The sequence below is a fragment of the Ornithorhynchus anatinus genome, chromosome 4 (genome assembly GCF_004115215.2).
Source record: "Ornithorhynchus anatinus isolate Pmale09 chromosome 4, mOrnAna1.pri.v4, whole genome shotgun sequence".
NCBI classification, from domain to species: Eukaryota; Metazoa; Chordata; class Mammalia; order Monotremata; family Ornithorhynchidae; genus Ornithorhynchus; species Ornithorhynchus anatinus.
Window position 1 is genome coordinate 62,408,001 of NC_041731.1, and position 23,526 is coordinate 62,431,526.

Here is a 23,526-nt window from a genome sequence, read left to right on the forward strand (position 1 = left end):
GGATTCCAAACCTGTTCTCCCTCTTAAATAGACTGTGAACCCCAGGCAGGACAGAGACTGTGTCCAACTCGATAGTTGTATCTACCCCAGTTCTTAGAACAGTGCTTGACACATAATAAGCACTTAACAAATACCCTTTTAAAAAAGTGTATTGTTCCCACTAGATATCCTTATATTCTGTACTGGTGTGGAAATTGGCAGACTTCTTGCAGTCCATTCCATGGGACCTCTATCACCAACCCCACTGTCTACCTCTCTTTTCTAACTAAGCTTTCATTTCCCCCCGTTCAGCTTCCCTTATGTGTCTCCTGTGCATTTGGATTTATGTCCTTTAAGTACTTGATATCCTTTAAGCACCCCACCCATGGCACCACAGGACTTTTGTACATATCCTGACAGTCTCCCATTTCCCCATCTGTAATTTATTTCAATGCCTGTCTCCCTATCTCAACTGTAAGCTTTTTATAGGCAGGGCTTGTGTCTACCAACTTGATTGCAGTGCACTCTCCCAGGCACTTCATATGATGCTCTACAACACAGTAAGCGCTCAATAAACACCATTGATGTGCTCCTTCCTCCTTTTTTCCTTCACACTCTTTCTTCCTCTCTACTCTCTTCTCCTTTTCCCCCTTTCCCTCCTCTCTCTTTTTTCCTTTCTCCCCTTTTTCTCTTCCATGGAGCAGCAGGGCCTAGTGGCAAGAGCGTGGACGTGGGAGTCAGAGATCTTGCGTTCTAATCCCGGCTCTGCATTCGTCTGCTGTGTGACCTTGGGCAAGTCACTTCACTTCTCTGTGCCTCAGTTACCTCATCTGTCAAATGGGGATTAAGACTGTGAGCCCCAGGTGGGACAACCTTGTATCTACCCCGGTGCTTAGAAAAGTGCGTGGCACATAGTAAGCGCTTAACAAATACCATCATTATCCTCCCTCCTTAAGAATAATAATAATGATAGTAATAGTGGTATTTGGTAAGTGCTTACTGTGTGTACCAAGCACTGTACCAAGCACTTCCACTCTTCCTCCTTCCAGCATTGCAATTTTGTCACCTTTTCCTTTTACAGAGTCCCTGGCTGGATCACTGTGACAAGAGATGACCTATGACCCTCATGTTTATTAGCCTTGTGCTCAGCGTGGCTAGGATAAAATCTGTCAGCTGGCACCATCTGCTTTATATCTAGTACAAGAAAAGTTACCATTTTGTTTTTTCTCATGGTTTAAACTATTTTCTTATTTTTATCCTTCCTTCCTGACTGCCATTTCCCCATTGTTTTCTTTTTCTTAAGTAATAAAATGTTGAGTTGGATGATTACCCAAAAAAAGTATATTTAATGGGATTTTTTTGTCTTTGACTATGCAGGTGCCATCTTCAAACAGTTCCATTATTTACGTCTGGTGCACAGTTTTGACTTTGGAGCCCTGTTCTCAAGTGCAACAAAGAATGGTAAATGCTTTCTTTGCCCTAAAAATTGTATATGGTTCTGACCTCTCATGTTCTCAAATAAATTAAGGTCAGAGTGACCTGGAGGAAAGATTTATAATGGGCTTGTTTCAGCATCAAGCAGCTGGAATATTGCAACAAAGCAAATATTAAAGTGTTCTGTCCTTTTGTTTTTTATAGATTGTGTTCAGCCCTCTTTTTATCATGAGGAGCCATCTTCCAGACCCCATTATCATACACTTGGAGAAAAGGAGTCTGGGATTGAGCGAAACACAAATTATTCCAGGAAAAGGCCAGGAAAAATCACTCCAAAATATTGAACCTGACCTCATGCATCATCTAACTTTTCAAGCAAGGTACTGGATAAATGAGTGCATCTTCTGAAAAAAAACATTTCAGTATTGGGTAGCTGATGTTCGGGAATTGGGGGAAAAATGGAGTCTTATGAAATATACTTTGTACAGATTGTTGTTTCTCTGGCAAGTTATTCTAAAAGATTGTTCTCGGATGCCTAGAGGTTTCTACTCTACCTCTGTAGCAAACAAACTTTTCCTCCATGTGCCTAAGTGGTTTCGTAGCCAGAAGCAAGAAGCAGCAGGCTCATTAAGTTTATGGTTGATCTGGCCCAAAACTTTTTCTTTTGAGTCAGGAACGGTTTGCCCTTGGGTGTCTTTGTGGCCCCAAAATCAAAATAAAAAGTTGGCACCTAGGTTTCCGACTTTGTTCATGCCTTTCCTGTAATGGGAAAGTCAGGATCAATCAATCAGTGTTTTTTTTTATTGAGCACTTACTGTGTGCAGAGCACGTACAAAGCACTCGGGAGAGCACAATACAGCAGCATTGGTAGACATGTTCCCTGCACTTGAGCTTACACTCTAGAGGGGGAGACAGACATTAATGTAAAATAATATATGATGTGTAATGTATAGATGTGTACATAAGTGCTGTGGGGCTGAAGGTGGGGTGAATACCAAGTATGTAAAAAGTAAATATCCAGTGCATAAGATGACACAAAAGGGGAAAGAGGGTTTAGTCGTGGAAGGCCTCTTGGAGGAGGTGGGACCTTAATAAGGCTTTGAAGGTGGTGAGACTGGTGGTCCGGCATATATGGAGGGGGAAGTTCCAGTTCAGAGGAAGGAAGTGGGAAAGGAGTCGGCGGTGAGATAGATGAAATTGGGACAGTGAGTACACTGGCGCTAAAGAAGCAAAGTATGCGGGCTGGGCTGTAGTAGGAGATCAGTGAGGTAGGAGGGAGCGAGCGGATTGAGTACTTTAAAGATGACGGTGAGGAGTTTCTGTTTGATGCAGAAGTGGATGGGCAGCCACTGGAGGTTCTTGAGAAGTGGGGAGAAATGGACTGAACGTTTTTGTGGATAAATGATCCGTGGAGCAGAGTGAAGAACTGTACCAAGCACTTTGGAGAGTACAGCTGAGTTAGTGGACATTTTCTTAGTCTTAAGGAGTTTACAGTGTAAGGGGAAGACAGACACTGAAATAATTTACAGCTAGGAGGAGGAAGGAAAAGTTAATATGTATGTGAGTTAGTGCTTAAGTAATAAGGTATGTAAGATGTGGATAGAAATGCTACAGGAGGTTGTGAATAAATTGGTGCTCAGGTGGTACAGAAGTGCTGAAGGAGCACTGGGGCGATGTAACCTGGGGGGATTAGAAATTAATTAGGGAAGACCTCCTGGAGGAGTTGTGATTTCTCTGAAGATGGGGAGGACAGCGGACTGCAGGATTTGACGGCTGGTGGAAGGGCCTGAGTAAGAGGCTGGGGAGAGAGAGGGGAAGATGACAATGAGGCAAAATGAATAGGTTAGCGAAAGAGAAACAGAGAATGAGCCGGGGTGTAGTAGGAAGGAGAGAATTGATTGAGGGCCTTAAAGCCAGTGGTCAGGAGTTTCTGCTTACCTGCCACAACCTATAAACAGATGTGCATATCCCAGTTTCTCCCTTTTCTTTCCCGTCCTGTGATAGAGATGATGATGAGAGAGAAATATCAGGGTCCTGTCAGTTCTTTTCCTGTTAGTAACAATTAATAATAATTGTGGCATTTCTTAAAGACTTATTATATGCCAAGCACTGTACTAAGTACTGGAATAGAAACAAAATAATCAGGTCAGACTCAATTCCTGTCCCTCATTAGACTCACAGTATAAATAGGAGGGAGAACATGTATTTAATTCCCACTTTATATATGAGGAAACCGAAGCACAAAGCGGTGGTTTACCCAAGGTTACACAGGCAAGTGGCAGAGCCGGGATTAGAACCCAGGTCCTTTGACTCCCAGGCCTGTGCTACTTCCAGAAATTATTGGCGTAAAGTAAATTTATAGCTTTAGCTTTGTCAATCTCTAATCTGGTTACCCCGGGTTCTGATTGACCTGAGCATGTAAAAATCCGGAGATAAATCGTAACCTAATTTCTGACATAACCCAGGATCTGCAAGCCTCATCTGGCATTCCGTCCAGTTGTTACAGGGAAGACAGGGCCTCCCCACATCCCGTCTACATAGCACTGCTTTCAAATCAAATTCCCTGCTTTTCCCAGAGTTCATTCATTCAGTCATATTTACTGAGTGCTTACTGTGTGCAGAGCATTGTACTAAGTGTTTCACAGAGTATAAAATAACAGTAAGCAGACACATTCCCTACCCACAACAAGCTTACAGTCTATTAAGCACTTATGTGCCAAGCACTGTACTAAGTGCTGGAGTAAATACAAAATAATCAGTGCTTAACAGACTGTAACAACTGTTAACTGTACCAACAGGCTTAACAGACAGGAATATAAATAAATTACGGATACGTACATAAGTGCTGTGGGGCTGGGAGGTGGGAATGAATAAAGGGAGCAAGACAGAGCGACACAGAAGGGAGTGGAAGAAGAGGAAAGGAGGGCTTAGTCAGGGAAGGTTTTTTGGAGGAGCTGTGCCTTCAGTAAGGCTTTGAAGCCGGGGAGAGTAATTGTCTGGCGAATTTGCAGAGCTCAGGAAAGAAGCAGCACAGATGGGGTGGAAATGAAAGGAACGGAGATCTCTTTCCCACACTAATTCTGTGCTGTTTTGCCAAAGTGAGGAAAAGCTGTTCATCCTCTCTCCATTCTCCCACTTCCCATGTATTTCTGGCGTCCTCACTAAGCTTTCCCTCCGTTGCCAGTTCTGGGCTGCCTACAGTGCAGTGGGGGAGTTGCGGCTTGGTGGGAAATGGCCGTTCCTTATCATCTGGAAATGAGTCCAGGTTAAAGTGACCCAGCCTGGTTTGACCTTCATGGTAGTAGCAGCCAGCAGGCCCCAACAGTGGAGACAGAGACGCTTCCCTCTAGACTGTAAACTGCTTGTGGGCAGGGAACATGCCTACTATCTCTGTTGGATTGTACTTAGTACAGTGCTATGCACCCAGTTAGCGCTCTATAAATACCATTGACTGGGGGAGCAGCAGGGCACAGCGGATAGAACATGGCCCTGGGTGTCGGAAGGTCATAGGGGCTAATCCCAGCCCCACCACTTGTCTGCTTCTGACTTTAGGCAAGTGACTTCACTTCTCTGTGCCTCAGTTACCTCATCTGTAAAATGGGGATTGTCCTATGTGGGACAGGGACTGTGTCCAACTCGATTTGCTTGTATCCACCTCAGCGCTTAGTACAGTGCCTTGCCTGACTACTTGTTTTGTTTCATTGTCTACCCCCCCTTCTAGACTGTGAGCCTGTTGTTGGGTAGGGATTGTCTATATCTGTTGCCGAATTGTACTCCCCCAAGCGCTCAGTATAATGCTCTGCACACAGTAAGCGCTCAATAAATACCATTGAATAAATTGAATGAATGAATAATTGGCACATAGTAAGCACTTAACAAGTACCATCATTATTATTGTGAAAAGCATTGTGGTGTAGTGTATAGAGCATGGGGCTGGGAGCCAGAAGGACCTGGGTTCTAATCTCAGCTCTGCCATTTGTCTGCTGTTTGACCTTGGGCAAGTCACTTCACTTATCTAGGCCTCAGTTACCTCAACTGAAAAATGGGGATTAAGACCGTGAGCTCCACGTGGAACTGGGACAGCGTCCAAACTGATTACCTTGTGTCCACCCCAGCTCTTAGAACGGTGCTCGGCACATAGTAAGCACTTAACAAATAATACCATCATTATTATTATTATTATTATTTGATCAATCGATCCAGCCAAGAATGGCAAAAGGGAACGTGGCCAGCTCAAATTAAACCGGCTCTATGCTGTTTGGGAGCAAGACTAGGGTCTCTGTCTAGCAGGAACCCCTCTTATTTCCAGCCCCCTTTCTGCTGGAAACAGGGGTGACTTCACACGGCTTGAGTGGGAGCTATGGTAGTTCTGGGGAAAAAAAAAGATACTGGGTAAATTGGCAAGGAAGCTGGGGACCTGATGGAGGATGCCATGTTTGGAGTACACGGGGAATTGAGAAAATTTCTAGGAATAGTAAAGGAGAAGGGATGAGGGGAGGGGGTGGCAGTGAGTGAATCTGAAGGGCTACGTCATTCATTCACTCAGTCGTATTTATTGAGCACTCACTGTGTGCAAAGCACTATATTAAGCACTTGGGTGAGTACAATATAACAGACATATTCCCCACCCACAAGGAGCTCAGAGTCTAGACATGACAGGATTGGTTCTAGAAAAGGAAACTAATCAATTGCCCTAAATCCATGGTGAAGCCTATCCCAAGATCCAGAGGTGCCCAACTCCTCCCCATTTTGAGGGAAATATTACATATACCTGTCTACTGTTATTAGTCTCATTTGGTTTGGGATTCATTCATTTACTGAGCACTTATTGTGTGCAGAGCACTGTGTGCAATAAAACAATAAGCAGGCACATTCTCTGCCCACAAGGAGCTCACCGTCTAGAGAGAACTTACAGTCTAGAGAGATAGGAGCCACCTGGTTGAAGTACCTAGAAAGAGGAGCCAATCCAGGCATTCCAAAGGTTTAAAGGAGATGGGAAATCTGGCCCGAATCCAAGTGGGAACTCTGCCTCAGCCCATTGACGAGTAATAAAACAATGATTAAACCTGTCTGCTGACAAGAAATATTTTAATCGGAGATAGAATCGAAAAGAGCGCTCTAGGAGATTCACAAGGAAACTATACACCAAAACCAGAGACAACAAAGTAAGACAGCCAGTCCTTTATTACCTTGATTAACTCTTACCACAAAGATAGATTAAGAGACGATCACTCACCACATGTCCCAGACCCAAACTCAGAGCAAAGCAGTGCAGTGTTGCCAGTTCCAGGGTCGCAGAGGGAAGAGACCTGGCTTCCCGCAGAACCCTCCAAAAGGTCTGCTCCAAATTGTATAGTTCTCCATTAGTGCAAAAGGTAGTTAATCAGTCCTTTTGCCTAATAAGGGATGTAGTTTTCCTTTTAAGTTCCTACAGCTCCCTTACCACCTCCAGCAAAGTTGGATGTTTCAAAATTGCCCAGCTCTTACCAAAGACTGGTTACTGTAGTTAATAATAATATAATGATAATCCGTAATTTATTTGTTATATACATAATTTATTACATATAAAGAAGAAGCAGCGTATAAAGAAGAAGCAGAAAAGCAGCGTGGCTCAGTGGAAAGAGGGCGGGCTTAATAATAATAATAATGTTGGTATTTGTTAAGCGCTTACTATGTGCAGAGCACTGTTCTAAGCGCTGGGGTAGACACAGGGGAATCAGGTTGTCCCACATGGGGCTCACAGTCTTAATCCCCATTTTACAGATGAGGTAACTGAGGCACAGAGAAGTGAAGTGACTTGCCCAGAGTCACACAGCTGACAAGTGGCAGAGCTGGGATTCGAACTCATGACCTCTGACTCCAAAGCCCATGCTCTTTCCACTGAGCCACGCTGCTTCTCTGTAAAAGGAAAGAGAAAGGAAAGTCCTTTCACAGGCTTGGGAGTCAGAGGTCATGGGTTCGCATCCCGGCCCTGCCACTTGTCAGCTGTGTGACTGTGGGCAAGTCCCTTAACTTCTCTGTGCCTCAGTTACCTCATCTGTCAAATGGGGATTAACCGGGAGCCTCTCGTGGGACAACCTGATTACCCTGTATCTCTCCCAGCGCTTAGAACAGAGCTCTGCACATAGTAAGCGCTTAACAAATACCAACATTATTATTTATTGTGCCTGTAATTTATTTCTATTAATGACTGTCTCTCCTTCTAGAATGTAAGCTCGTCATGGGCCGGGATTGTGTCTACAAATTCTGTTACATTGTTTACAGATGAGGAAACTGAGACACAGTCAGGTGGTGTGCCTTAAGTCACAAAGCAGGCAAGTGGCAGAGCCGGAATTAGAACCCAGGTCGTCTGACTCTCACGCCCGTCGTATTTCTAAAACTTATTGGTGTAAATTTATAGCTTTAGTTTTGTCAGTCTCTAATCAGATCACCCCCAGTTCTGACCAACCTCAGTATGTAAGATCTGGAGATAATGACTGTCTCCCCTTCTAGACTGTAAAACTCATTGGGGTCAGGGAACGTGTCCACCAACTCTGTTATGTTGCTATATTGTACTCTCCCAAGTGCTTAGTACAGTGCCCTGCATACAGAAGAATGCCGACAGAGTGGAGAGATCGGAAACCGAGAGAGGAAGAAATAGACATAAGGCAACAGGCGAATTTAGGGCTGTGGAGGAAAAGGTGATGGAGAAAACCCTAAGAAGCAGTGTGGCCTAGTGAATACATCATGGGCCTGGGAGTCAGAAGGACCCGGGTTCTCATCCCGGCTCTGCCACCTGTCTGCTCTGTGACCTTGGGCAAGTCACTTAACTTGTCTATGCCTCAGTTACCTCATCTGTAAAATGAGTATTAATATTATGAGCCCCAAAGGAGACCTGGGCTGTGTCCAGCCTGATGATCTGGAATCCACCCCAGTGCCTAGTTCAGTGCCTGGCACAGAGTATTCATTCAATTACATTAACAAATTAAGTTAATAAAGTGCTTAACAAATACCACTGGGGAAAAAAAAAGCAAAAAAAGGAAAAGACACAGAAAGCAAGGAGGAAAAGTATGCCTATCTCAAATGGATGAAAATTGGGCCTGCAGCGTGGCTTAGAGGAAAGAGCATGGGCTTGGGAGTCAGAGGTCGTGGGTTCTAATACCAGCTCTGCTGTATGTCAGCTGGGTGACTTTAGGCAAGTCACTTAACTTCTCTGTGCCTCAGTTACCTCATCTGTAAAATGGGGATTAAGACTGTGAGCCCCATGTGAGACAACCTAATTGCCTTGTAACTACCCCAGTACTTAGAACAGTGCTTGGCACATAAGTAAGCACTTAGCAAATACCATCATTATTATTGTTAAGTAGTCTATCCTGGGAATCTGGTATTGATCTTTCCTTTCTTCCTTTCCTTTTACAGAGAAGAGGATGATCCTTCTGACTGTGCTGTCCCAATCTCAACAGCCCTTATTAAACAAATAGCCACTAAGACGCATCCTGGAGGCACAGTGAATCAGATTCTCAGCGAGTTCTATGGGACAGAGAGTTCCTTCCGTGCTGTGTGGCCATATAATAAAAAGGATTCAGAGAGGTAATGTGTTGGGGTTAATTATACCCATAAACATCAAACTGACCCTTTACTTTCACTTGATGGTATTTACACTATATTCGTATACATTGTGTACGTAAAAATCATATTTTAAAATATGACTTAGGTCAGCTGCAGCACTGATCTGAATGTTTTATTTACAACAAATTTTTTTCTCACTTCACGTAATGAGTTTGTATCACGTTTTGAGATCTTTTTATCTTGTGCATGTTGATTTCTATGGTGGATTTTTTTTTTAGACTGCAGCCTAAATGTGAAGTCGAGAGGAGGACAGCTGTGTATTTTTTTTGTTGTTATGTATAAGGTTTTTTGTTTTTTGTTGTTTGCCTTCCCCTTAGTGATCACAAAGTGGAAAAGATGCTCCCACAGTCCTTACAAAGCCAGTCTGAGTGCCATCCTCAACAGTGGCTTATCATACTGGGTTAAGGTCCAGTGGAGGCTGCTGCTGTTGGGGATCTTAGAGATAGTCTGTTCTGTGATCACAGAGTGCCACCCGTCCTCTCTACTAACTCCCTACCAGCTATCCCACATTGTGTGCTGCTAGGCACAGGGGAACTGGGCGAAAGAATGGAGATGGCTCCGTGCAAACCATCCCTTGGCAAAAACAACTCAGAAACATCCTCGTAGCAGTAGACTTGCCTTTCTGCTCTTAATCGCTGGTGTCCAAGCAAAGCTCGCTCAAACGGCAGGTGGCCAGAAAAGGTGCATTGCTGTATTTTCAAAGACAGAGTGAGTCTGTAGGAGGTTTTCTTTCCAAGATGCTTATCCTCTTGAATGCAATGTCATTATCAGCAGCATCGCCTTCGAACCATTGCTAAAACGAGTGAAGGCGTTTTAGAAGCTGGAGTTTGCCATTTGTATCGGAGTTCGGTTTCCCTCCGAAATTAAATTCAGTGTAGAAATCTGTGGTGAGAGAGATTATTTAAGAGCATTGAGAATCTGGAATAATTAACCCTATTTTGGTAACAGTGAAGTAATAATATTCCATGATGTGTCTTTGGATGTGGTATTTGGAACAGTCATGAACAGCTGAGTCAGTGGGACAGTCCGATGCGGGTGAAGCTGTCAGTCTGGAAGCCATATGTGAAAACTCTGCTAATAGAACTTTTGCCCTGGGCCCTATTCATCAATCAATCCAAGTGGGACCTCTGGCTGTTTGAAGGAGAAGAGATCGTTCTACAGATTCCTGCTGGGAAAACTATAATCCCACCAAATTTTCAGGTACCTTTTTTTTTTCAAATTAATATGAGACTTTTGTCCCATGTGTCCTTTTTTATAATGGTATTTGTTAAATGCTTAGTATGTGCCAAGCACTGTATTAACGCTGCTGGGGTGGATAAAAGCAAATTGAGTTGGACACGGTCCCCGTCCCAAGTGGGGCTTCTGGTCTTGATTATCATTTCACAGATGAGATAACTGAGGCACAGAGAAGTGAAGTGACTTGCCCAAGGTCACACAGCAGAGAAGTGGCGGAGCTAGGGTTAGAACCCAAGTCCTCCTCATTCCCAGATCCATGCTCTATCCACTTGGATGGGCTACTTCTGAAAGAAGTGTGCCTTATGGAAGCACTCAAGTCCTGGGCCATAGAATCAACTGTGGGGGAAAGATGATTTCATAGCACGTATCATAATGTGTAAACATTTGGTACTGAAGGTGACATTGTTTTTGACATTCTGCTTCCTTCACCAATTCACTGAATTATCTAGATTGATGATCATTTAATCGAAAGTATTTATAGAGCATCTACCGTGTGCTGAATATCATTCTAGGCAATTGGGAGAGTACAATAGAATTAGTAGACCTGGCCCCTGCCATCAGGGAGTTTACAGTCTGCCTGGGGAGAACAGTGCTTGGCACACAGTAAGCGCTTAACAAATACCATCATTATTACTTGTTACTCTTATTATCCACTTCCCCTTCTCCAGATTTCTGGGGCCCAGGGGGGACACATTTGTGCACGACAGTTAGCAAGGACTAAAGCAGAGACATGCGAACTTGCCACGCATTTCTCAAAAATGCAGCCCGTTGAAGGTATGCAGGTATGCCACCGGCAGCCAGGGCAAAAAAATGTCACGTGCAGGCCAGGAAGCAAGTGCTGCCACAATAAGCTTGGAACACTAGGCTGCAGAATAATAATAATAGAAATGGTATTCGATAAGCACTGTGATAATAACTATGGTATCTGTTAAGTGCTTACTATGTACCAGGCACTGTATTAAACACTGCCGACATGGATCCAAACAAATCTGATTGGACACAGTTGCTGTCCCTCGTGGCATTCATAATCTCAGACACTATGTACTTGAGTCTATGTACCAAGCACTGTTCTAAGCACTGGGGTAGATAAAGGTTAATCAGGTTGGACACCATCCCTGTCGCCCATGGGGCTGACACTCTTAATCCCTGTTTTACACCTGAAGTACCTGAGGCCCAGATGAGTGAAGTGAGTTGCCCAAGGTCACACAGCCGGCATTAGACCCCAGGCCCTTGTTCTATCCACTAAGCCACACTGCTTCTCCTGTGCGGAAGCACAGGTACTGTCAGTCCCAAAGCCCTTCTGTGATTGGGTCAAGCAGTGCCCAGAGAGGTAGACTGAGTCCTACTGTGACAGAACTCCATCCCCAGCAGGTAGGCTGTTTCTAGGCGGTCTCTCCGTGGCCCTTATATTTTCTCATGTGCAGCTCATGTTACTACTTGAGTTGCACAACTTTATAGACTTGTCCCCCCCGCCCATGGTCAGGATGAGCCTGGAAAATAATAGAGAACTTCTCTGCTGGCTTTGGTTATGTGGACAAAGGAAGTAGATGATGGGTTATGGGCGGGGAAAGTGTCTGCTAATTCTGTTGTATTGTGTTCATCCATTCATTCAATCATTTTTATTCATTCAGTCATATTTTTTGAGCGCTTACTGTGTGCAGAACACCGTCCTAAGCTGTACAAGCATTTAGTGTGGTGCTCTGCACATAGTAAGTGCTCAATAAATGCCATTGATGGATGGAATGATTAAGAAGAGCAGGATGACGTAGCGGGTAGAGCGCAGGCCTGGAGGTCAGAAGAACCTGAGCTCTGATCCCTCCTCTACCACATGTCAGCTGTGTGACTTGGGCAAGTCACTTTTAACTTCACTGGGCCTCAGTTCCCTCATCTGTAAAGTGGGGATTAAAAGTGTGAACTCCAGGTGGAACAGGGACTGTGTCCAACCTGATTAATCTGTACTATCCCAGTGCTTAGAATAGTGCTTGGCACATAGTAAGCACTTACCAAGTACTGTAAAAATTGCCTCATTTGTAAAATGGGGATTAAGACAGTGAGCTCCATGTGGAACAAACTGATTACTTTATATCTACCCCAGTGCTTAGAACAGTGCTTGGCACATAGTAAGCGCTTAACAAATACCAAAGAGAAGCAGTGTGGCTTAGTGGAAGAGCACAGGCTTGGGAGTCCGAGGTCATGGGTTCTAATCCCAGCTCCGCCACTTGTCAGCTGTGTGACTTTGGGCAAGTCACTTCACTTCTCTGTGCCTCAGTTACCTCATCTGTAAAATGGGGATTAAGATTGTGAGCCCCACATGGGACAACCTAATTACCTTGTATCTACTCCAGCGCTTAGAACAGTGCTTGGCACATAGTAAGAGCTTAACAAATGCCATCATCATTATTATTATTATCATCAGTATTATTACTATTATTTTAGCAGGTTGGGAGGGGAAACGAGACACCCTGTCTCAAAAAGCAGGGAAGATGTATTCTTGACCAGATTCACACCGTCACCCAACCCTTTGCCCATCACACAGCACTGATAGTAGTCTCAGGAAGATTTTACACTGAAGGGGTGATCGCATTTTTCATAAAATACAAATTATGATGACCTTCTAAACTGTGAGCTCATGGGCAGGGAACATGTCTGTTAAGTCTGTTGTATTGTATTCGCCCAAGTGCTTGGTACAGTGCTGTGCACACAGTAAGTGCCCCCAAAATACCATTGATGATGACCATCTGAAGAAAAATCCAACCACCCTTTCCACCTAAAGTTGGCAAATTTCATGGTGGCAATACTAACTATGCCAGTTAAGAGATTGAAAAGGGCACTTGAATCTGATGCCTGAATCTGGTCAGGTGGAATTTGAAAGCCATCATTGCAGCCCCTCCCTCATTCAATTGTATTTATTGAGCACTTATTATGTGCAAAGCACTCTACTAAGTGCTTAGCACTGCTCCCGCCAAACAGCGTGGCTCAGTGGAAAGAGCACGGTCTTTGGAGTCAGAGGTCATGGGTTCGAATCCTGGCTCGGCCACTTGTCAGCTGTGTGACTTGGGGCAACTCACTTAACTTCTCGGTGCCTCAGTTACCTCATCTGTAAAATGGGGATTAAGACTGTGAGCCCCACGTGGGACAACCTGATTCCCCTGTGTCTACCCCAGCACTTAGAACAGTGCTCGGTACATAGTAAGCGCTTAACAAATACCAACATTATTATGATTATTATCTTCTTCTTCCCTCTTCCCCCACCCTCTACCATCCACATACAATTAGTAAGGGAAATTTCTAAAGATGCTTTCCTGCCTCTGAGCTTTAAGAAGTGGTCCCTGGTTCAATTGGGATGCTTCTCTACCTGGACCAAATGTCTATCAATCCAGCAGTCAGAAAGTCAGTCAATCATATTATTGAGCACTTCCTGCGTGCAGAGCACTGTACTAAGCACTTGAGAGAGTACAACAATAAGCAGACACATTCCCTGCCCACAACGAGCTCACAATCTAGAGGAGGAGAAAGACATGAATATAAATAATTACAGATATGTACATAAGTGCTGTGAGGCTGGGAGAGAGGGATGAATAAAAGGAGCAAGTCGGGGTGAGATATAAGGGAGTGAGAGGAGAGGAGGGCTTAGTCAGGGCAGGCGTCTTGGACGAGATGTGCCTTCAATAAGACATTGAAGTTGGGGGAGAGGACTCCTGAGACAGGCAAGGTTGAACCTCAGCTGTTTAAGCCTTTTTACATGAATATGTATTTTCGTGAGTTCAGTCACCTGTGAATCCACCTACTAAATGGCAAAGTCAAGCATCGCCAAAAGAGCATAAAAGATGCTCATTGCCTCATCAGACACATTTTAGAGCTTAAGAAATTCTTGGGGATAGGAAATAAGAAATACGTAAGCTAACGAAGAGCATTTTGTGAATGAACTTTATTCAGGAAGCATTTCAAATTGGAATATACTGGGCAAATACCAATACGGTGCACAAGTCAGTCGCAATTAAGCTGGACCACAACTCAACATCTCCCAAGTGGAAGGACGGAGATAATGATGAAGTGGTAACATTGGATGAAGAAGGGTTTGTTGATGCTGAAATTAAACTTGGTGCTTTCACAGGACATCAGAAGGTAGGAAAAATTCTATATTTGGTAATTGTTGCTTAGGATAGGAAAACAGGTTCATGAATATATCAGTGCGTTGAAAAATGATAATCTCACTCTACTCTAATTTTCAGCTGTAAAATATGGAATTCTAAGGCTTTTGTACCTAGGTTTGTCATGTTTTTTCCTAGAACAATGATTAAAAAAACTTATATATTCCACATAATTTATCTGGCAACTGCATTGTTTCAGAACACTCAACAGTCACTTAGTTTACAGTGGTTGGGAAAATAATTGAACTTTCTCCAAAATATCTGTAAACTGTACTTGGCCTCCTCTTCTCAGGCCAGGAAGTAGCTCTGCTAACTTTTTTGGAATTAAATAAAAGAACTTTGGAGCATTGAATCCTGGAATAGGAAAAAAATATACTCCACCTTGTTGTGTGCCTGGTTTCCATAGGCTACAGCGACTCCAAGTTGATCTAGATGGTGCAAGCTCGCGGAACATTTTCTTGACTATGATCTCCCTCTTCTTTAGTTACCATAAAAGTTGGGAAAATAGGCATTTGCTTTTTAAAACCACACCAGTAAATGGTAAAAAAAAAAAAAAATAGCTGAATGAAGGAGAAACTATGGCAGTTTAAATTCAGCCTTCCATTTGATGATGTGCACGAATGGAGATGCCATCATGGGGCTCAGATCAGATTCCAGGATAAATTCCAGTTGGGGGTTGGGTATGGACAGGGATGGCCAAGCTTCATGAACCGAAGAGCCACAAACCAAAAATATAATATGACCAAGAGCTGAGGAGATAAAATTATGTCTTCTTAAGCCATATTAGTGGTTAGGGGATAGAGCACGGGCCTCGGAGTCAGAAGGATGTGGGTTCTAATCCCAGCCCTGCCACATGTCTGCTGTGTGGCCTTGGGTGAGTCACTTAATTTCTCTGGACCTCAGTTACCTCATCTGTAAAATGGGGATTAATAATAATTATGGTATTTGTTAAGTGCTTACTATGTGCCAGGCACTGTACTAAGTGCTGGGATGGATACAAGCAAATCAGGTTGGACAGTCCCTGTCCCACATGGGGCCTCACAATCTCAATCCCTGTTTTACAGATGAAGGAACTGAGGCCTAGAGAAGTGAAGTGACTTGCCCAAGGTCACACAGCAGACCAAGTGGCAGAGCTAGGATTAGAACCCATGACTTTCTGATTAAGAGCGTGAGCCCATGTGGGACAGGGACTGTGTCCAACCTGATTAGCTTGAATCTACCCCAGCACTCAGAACAGTGCTTGGCACAGAGTAAGTGCTTCAGAAGTACCATAATAGAAAAAAATTATTATTATTTTTACTTTAACCAGAATGGCAAGCCTGGGTGGGTGGAGTAGAGGGAGCAGCCAGCTTAGGGTTGGGGCCAGAGGCCACCCCTCTCCCTGGCCCATGGCCAGAGGCCTGGAGCCATGGCTCACTGTAGTCCACCCTTCCAGGGGCAGCAAAATCAGAGAGTATGTGTGCACGGACCATCCAACAAACGCAGAAGAGCCCACTGTGGCTCCTCACCCTCCTCCTGGCCCTCTCTGGAACTGAAGTTGGGTTAGTATTGAAAGCTAGATAGCGGCTGCATCCAAGGGTGTCATGGTTAGAGACAGTGCGGGTAGTGGTAGAAATAAGATGCTCTTAAAATTTCTACCAAAGTACCTTCCGTGGAAATTAAGCAAAAGGGGACAGGCAGCTTACAGGCCAGAGGATGGGAACCTCCCTTTTCTCAGAGGCCATCAGGAAGAGATTTCCAAAATCCATACTGGACTCTGGGACCATGTGGGAAGCAGCATGGCCTAGTGGATAAAGCCCGGGCCTGAGAGTCAGAGGACCTGGATTCTAATTCCAGTTCTGCCACTTGCCTGCTGTGCGACCTTGGGAAAGTCACTTAACTTTTCTGTGTCTTAGTTTCCTCAACTGCAGAATGGGGATTCAATACCTGTTCTCCCTCTACATAGACTCTGAGCTCCATTGTGGGACAGGCATTGAATTCGGCATTACTAACTTGTATCTCCCCCAGCGCTTAGAACAGTGCTTGATGCCCAGTAAGTACTTAACAAATACCGTTAAATTAAAAAAAAAAAAACTTTGGGTTAAGCTAGGCCAAATAAGAGAGCACTGCTTCATTTTTGTTCTAGAGTTATTCATTATTTGTATGTGTATATCATCAAACAATCCTATTTATCAATCATCATATTAGTGAGTTGCTTACTATGTGCAGAGCATTGTACTAAGCACTTGGGAGAATCCAATATAACAGAGTTGGTAGTCATGTTCCTTGCCCATAATGAGCTTACAGTCTAGGTGGGGAGAATTCTGGTTGACCATCGAACAAAAGATATAAATTTCCCAAGTTGGGAAGCCTTCTCTAGTGCATGCTCTCTGTCTGCCAGTTTTGCCTTTTTTTTTTTAATGAATGAATGCTTTTGTATAATAGGTGTTCATTAATCTTAAAATAAGAGATTATCGTTCATTTCAAAGCAGATAGGCAGGACTCTCAGGTCTAAGAAGCCAAAATTAAGTGACTTTTTATAGGAAAGTGTGAAAGAATGATCACGGGGTCTGGTATAAGTTCTTTTAAAAAGGAATAATGACTTATCCACAGTCTTCCAGTGCCCATTATGCAAGACTGACCTTTTAATGAAAGGGTTTTATACTGTTCTATATTTTAAAGTTAATTTATTTTCTCTCCATTATTTGCAGTTGTGCCAGTTCTGTATTTCCTCTATGGTTCAACAAGGTATTCAAATTCTACAAATTGAAGATAAGACTACGGTAATCAACAATACGCCATACCAGATTTTTTACAAGCCGCTGCTATCTGTCTCAAGTATCCGTTCTGAAGAAGAGGTGAGGGATTTCTGGGACGGTTTTACTCTAAAGTCTGGATTGGGAGAAATCTAACCTTTTAAAAATGACGGCGAACCTTATTTGAGAAATCCAGGATTTCCTGAATTGAAAATGAGCGAAAGATAAATCACTGTAGGGAACTTAATTAAGAAACAGAAGCCGTGGTAAATGCTTCCAAGGTAATTCATCGTGATCTGAAATTTGTGCAAAGCAGCGAATCCCTACACATTGCAGGATTAGTTCTGCCTGGCGTACATCTGTTTGGAGACTGCAGGCCACTGCTGTAGCATGCTCATTATAATCCATAATAGCTGTGGAAACAGTTCTAAGATTTGTTCAAGATTCCACGTAGGAGAAATACATCTGCTTGCAGGCTGAAATGTTTGAGGTAGCAATTTGGGCAGAAGCACAGTACCTGAACTGAGGCCATGGGTCTGGAAAACATGGAAACTTGGTCTATTTGAAGAGATTAACTGTGAGGGTTCACCATGTTGTCACTCCTTGGGTCCTGGGACAGCACGGTACGTGCAGGATTGGGAAGCGGCAGAAAATAGAATGCAAGCGTTCTCTGAAGGACTATAAATCGGTCATTTATGCAGTTAAAATAGGCAGTTCTGTTTTGAGACGAGAAGATTTAAATAAGGCGTGATATGCTAAGTGGGGTTTTTTTAAGCTCATTTGTCATGTGTTGTTTTTTTTTTTATGAGCTCTGTCAGCTTTTTATGCAGTTATATTTTTATATCCCTGATTTTTTTTTAATTTTCCAAAACTATAATGTTGAATTTAAAATGCATCCAAAAGATCCTGTTTTTTTAGTACATGACTACACTTACCCAAAACAACTCATGATTGGAGCCTGGTGCAGGCCAGTGACACATGTCACGCCATGATCTCTGTAATTTTGCATTCATTTCAGTTCTCAAAATTGCCACTGAAAGAACCCAGTTAGGTGGAGATCTGGTGCTTTTCAAAGTGAGGCGTTATGATCATGTTGGAAGAATGTTGAAAATGGCAGTGGTGATGTGATTTAACCTCCCAGCATTGGAATACCAAATTCAGGGGAATACTGAATTCAGGGGTCGTCACTTCTCATGGAGACAGACTCTGAGAGTCGGGGAAAAGCCAGTGAGATGCTCATTCATGCATGTCCTGTTCCCTTCCTCCGAAGCCTCAGGGCTTCTCAAAAGGTCTGGGGGGTGGCTATTTCCCTAGGGGAAGACCTCCCCCACCCCGCTATGGGGTCACACGAAAAGCCCGGATGCTTCCATCCCACTCATCCTCAGTCCTACAGGGGAAGGAGTGGGAAATTCCCATAAAAATGATAACCCCATCTACCATATCTATAGGAAGCCACTGAGAAATCCAACTGGGACTTGAAGAAGCTCTCCTCATACAACAATATTGCTCCTCCCAGCCCAGCCAAGATCGACATTTGGCTGAGGTTCAGGCCAAAGTCGGCTTTCCGACGTGATAGTCCCCCATGAGAATCTCCGGCATTCTGACCCCGCGATGGACATGCGTTTGGGTCGATGGGAGCAGAAAAAGTGGTTTGTTGTAACTATGCTCTCTTCTCTCTGCTTTCTTTCCTTTTAGTATCTGCAAGTTCTCGATAGTGCTACTTTCAGCATTTGCCCAGCTGGAGACCAGCCTACTGTAAAATCGAGTTCTGTTCCCTGCTGGAACTTAATGCCTGACATCAGTCAATCAATGTTAGAAGAGTCCCTGCTACAGAAACAAATCTTGCTAAGTTTTTGTCCGGCTGGAAGTGCTGACAGTTCTCAGGGCTGGAGCCTACCAGCTGTGGTGAGACAAGAGTTTCCTAGGCAGAGCGTGGCAGTACCCTTAAGGGACTGCACTGAAAATGGATTCTGCACCAGGTATTGTAAATATACGTGAACAGCCTCCTTCTTTGCTTGTCACCCTAGCTCTTCATCAAGAAATAGCCAGGCGAGATTAATAGAAAAGTTTAAATAGTGACACATGCCCTCCATATGTAAAGTCAGGTCTTTACATTTTTTTAATGGTTATCGTTGGGATGTTTTAGACACTTTATAATACCTGATTGAATGTTATGATCATGTCCAAGTGGTTGCATTTTACAATTTACATGACTCCTCCTGATGCTGATAAAGTCAGAAATGACATATTTCATACAGTAATCGGACCCAAGAATAAAAATATCACCTTTGTAATTCTCAGGTCATCCCAGTCTTCTATGAGGAGATGGGCATTACGAGTTAAAATGACAATGAAGAAGAAACGGAAAATGTGTCCGCATTCTTTCCTTTTGATATCTGTTCTTTTGACTTCAAGTACTTTTCTCGGAAATGCTTTTTTTCAGTCAGCTTTGTTCTGTGGTTGTCCTGCATACCCATTACTCTATTTACCAGTTACCAGTTATGCAAGCAACTACAGAACTGTGCCAGAGCCTTGTAATGATTAGTTCACATTGGACTCCTATGTTGCAGCTATTATGTGTGAATAATGAGTTCTTTTGGCAGCCAATCAGGAATAACCTCTGTATGTGTATGTGTATTCAATACTATTTATTGAGTGCTTACTATGTGCAGAGCACTGGACTAAGCGCCTGGAATGGACAAATGGGCAACAGATAGAGACAGTCCCTGCCCATTGACGGGCTTACATATGTGAGAAGCAGCGTGACTCAGTGGAAAGAGCCAGGCTTGGGAGTCCGAGGTCATGGGTTCAAATGCTGGCTCTGCCACCTGTTAGCTGTGTGACTGTGGGCAAGTCCCTTCACTTCTCTGTGCCTCAATTACCTCATCTGTTAAAATGGGGATGAAGACTGTGAGCTTCACGTGTGATAACCTGATTACCCTGTATCTACCCCAGCTCTTAGAACAGTGCTCTGCACATCGTAAGCACTTAACGAACATTAGGGGGTCAGCGTGGCTTAGTGGAAAGAGCCTGGGCTTGGGAGTCAGAGGTCATGGGTTCAAATCCTGCCTCTGCCACTTGTCAGCTGTGTGACTGTGGGCAAGTCACTTAACTTCTCTGTGCCTCAGTTACCTCATCTGTAAAATGGGGATTAAGACTGTGAGCCTCACATGGGACAACCTGATTACCCTGTATCTCCCCCAGCTCTTAGAAAAGTGCTCTGCAACATAGTAAGCGCTGAACAAATACCAACATTATATTATGCGTGCAGCAGATATAACTGAAAGTCCACTGAGCCCTCCTGAGAGGACACAATATTTAGATTTTATCTTCTTTTGGATTTTAGCCACCTTCACTTTTTTTTTTAATGTTATTTGATAAGTACTTTGTGCCAGGCACTGAACTAAGCTCTGGGTTGAGAGAAGCTAAGCAGGTTGGACCACAGTCCATGTCTCACATGGGGCTCAACAGTCTTAATCCTCATTTACCGATGAGGTTACTGAGGCCAGAGAAGTGAGTGACTTGTCCAAGGCCACACAGCAAGAGAAGTGGTGGAGTCAGGATTAGAACTCAGTTCCTTCTGACTCTCAAGCTTGTGCTCTATCCAGTAGGCCACGCTGCTTCACTAACGTGGTTGGAAACACTCTTTTAAAGGTAATAATAGCAGCCAAAAACCAAATACCCCATCTCCTTTTCCGTCTCTTGTTAGATAAGGGATTAATAGTGTGTCTGTCCTTCAGTACTGCACAGAGTTAAAATGGCCATCCACTTCTGCCTGGCTGGAAATGTTGGTATGCATAGCCCAGAAGTAGAATTTAAACCAAACTCTATATGAAACTAACTGGTAAATGGTTTCAATTCTTTACGGGCCAGGAATGTGTCTACCAACTTTAATTATATAGTTCTATTGTCCTCTTTCCAGCGCTTAGTACGCTGCTCTGTACACAGTAAGTGCTCAATAAATAAGATTGAGTTACATTTTAAGAATTTATGATCTAACTTCCCAGGCAAGAACTCCCTCATTTAGAAAGAGCCTACCCTGGCCCTAGTCTCTGGCTTCCTTGGCCAGAGGGAAGGAATTCTCTGGAGGAAGTAAGCTTAGACACTGAAATTAGGCCAGGTCTACACTTGGGAAGTAAATTCGGAATTGATCAAACCAGTCTGGAAAGGAGCCAGCACCCACCTCCTCAGAACTGGGCAGTGGGTGGGCCTCTCAAATTCTAACTCACATACTTGTGGGCAGGGAATGTGACTGTTATATTGTTATAACTGTACACTCCCAAGTGTTCAGTACAGTGGTCTGCACACAGTAAGCGCTAACTAAATACAATCGATTGAATGAATAAATGATTGAATGACGGTGAGAGGCTTGCCATAAGTGGTGTGTTTGGGTGTCCCCAAGAAATATGAGGGGCTCTTGAATTGTAGCAAAGGAGTGCAAGTTTAAGTAGCAGCAAATATGTAGTTATCCTGACCAGAATGTCATTGTGGACTAGCGGAAAGGGCACACGTCTGGGGGTCAGAGAAGCTGAGTTTCTAATTCTAGCTGTGGCCATTTGCCTTCCTGTATAACCTTTGGTCAAGTCACTTACTTCTCTGGGCCTCAATTTCCTCTTCTGTAAAATGGAGATTCAATACCTATCTCTCCATCCCATTTAGCACAGCAAGCCCCTTGTGGGGCAGGGGACTGCCTGATTATCTTGTGTTACCGTCGCGCTTAGTACAGGGCTTGGCAGTAAGCCCTAAATGAACACCATTTTTATTACTATTTTTAGAATGTTTTCTCCTCTTTCAGAAAGTGATGTTTCTTTTGTCATCAAAATATCCTTGCACTAATGAATGCTAAAAAAAAGAAAGGGGGATCTGTGTAAAGGGAGGCCAAAATCAAAATGGCATAAGCCCAAAATAAAGATATCCAGAAAATAGGTACTGCAAAATTAATTTTAACATTTTACACTATCTTCTAGAGCTGTGGCACTGACTTATCAGGACATCTTGGAGTGACTTACTTAACACTGACAGAAGATCCTAGTCCCCGCCTCATTAATCCACAACAGGTGCCCAATAATGTTGCTTCTGAAGGAAAACATCAAAGGTATACTTTCCTGTCAGCGAGGACAAAATAGCAAGAACTCTTATAATTGGGACTGCTATATGTTTCTCAAGTTTTTGATTTTGCATATGGCTAGTTAACAGTGACTCTGAAAAGAAGTTGAAATAAAGGGGAAAGGTATTCATTCCTCCTCTACCCTGGAAGACTTGGCCTTGTACCATTTTAAAATCTAATATGGCTTTGTCTTTGAGGTTTAAAGCTATTTATGCTGTAGATTTAAAACTTCAAGACTCTAACCAGTGTATTTTTTTGAAAATTTCAGACACTCCAAAGTTTGACGTTTACTGCAGAAAAATTCCAGCTGACCGTTCCATTCATCATGAGCTATATCATCAAGTCTCCTGCTATCCAGACTGCAAAACCAAAGATTTACTCCCTAGCCTGCTTCTAAAAGTGGTATCTCAAGATGAAACAACCCCCGAATGGAGTGACTTTGTGGATATTAATAATCAAGGAATGCAGGTAAATGTGTTACACTACGGGTCAAAATACATCCTTATAAACATAGTTAACGATGTCTTTGATTATATAGACAGCAGCACCACATGAGAAATTCCAGGTGCCACTAAATGAATTAATTATTGGCTACAAAATCACCTACCTACACCCCTCAAAAGCACCCCAGGTCTAGATAATTCAAAAGTAAAGCCTTGCCCTATGTACTTTTCGGAGATTCTTAGGAGAGATGAGGAACCAAGTGAGATGTAGCAGAAATGATAGGTTTAAAGCAGCAAACCTTAGTAATCCCAACCCACAAGGATGGTGGAAGCTCTTGCTTCTTTGGGGAAATTAACATTGAATGCCTCCATTTCTTCTGCCATAAAAATTGTCCTTCCATTTTTGAATTCTCAAATAAAAGCTCCCAGGGAAAGAATTACTAAAGTCAAAATGGCCCACATGCCAAGGTCCTTTGAAATAGATGCTCTATAAATTGTTATGTAAATTCACCATTCTTTGAATCTAGGAACATGCCCAAAGCCATTTTATGAAATAAAAAAAGGGAGGGAGAAGAAAGCTTTCCTGCTTACTCTTGAATCGGCTGCTGTGATCTTCAAGGGAGGCTAGTGGCCAAAATCCTTGAAATGGGAAACCGCATCACTTGTAGAACTAAGTACTTTGATGTAGATTTTCCTCTCACATTTGCCTTGCACATAGGCTGTCTTGTGCTTCTCTTGAACTATTTGGAATAATGTATGACTAAATTAGTCATATTTCTCCTTTCAATTTCTCCTCATACCTGCCCTCATCGCTGCCTTCACCAACAATCATA

General features: G+C 43.3%; 1 protein-coding gene across 1 annotated transcript in view; it reads left to right on the forward strand.

Moving 5' to 3' along the window:
- VPS13B (vacuolar protein sorting 13 homolog B) overlaps nt 1-23,526 on the forward strand; it is a 932,812-nt gene that overhangs the window by 870,368 nt on the left and 38,918 nt on the right. Inside the window, 11 exon segments of the mRNA XM_029063425.2 lie at nt 1,357-1,440; nt 1,618-1,793; nt 8,812-8,982; nt 10,020-10,221; nt 14,194-14,382; nt 17,099-17,245; nt 18,839-19,122; nt 22,111-22,130; nt 22,133-22,188; nt 22,190-22,238; nt 22,519-22,718. Of these exon segments, the coding sequence (XP_028919258.1) occupies nt 1,357-1,440; nt 1,618-1,793; nt 8,812-8,982; nt 10,020-10,221; nt 14,194-14,382; nt 17,099-17,245; nt 18,839-19,122; nt 22,111-22,130; nt 22,133-22,188; nt 22,190-22,238; nt 22,519-22,718 (1,578 nt within the window).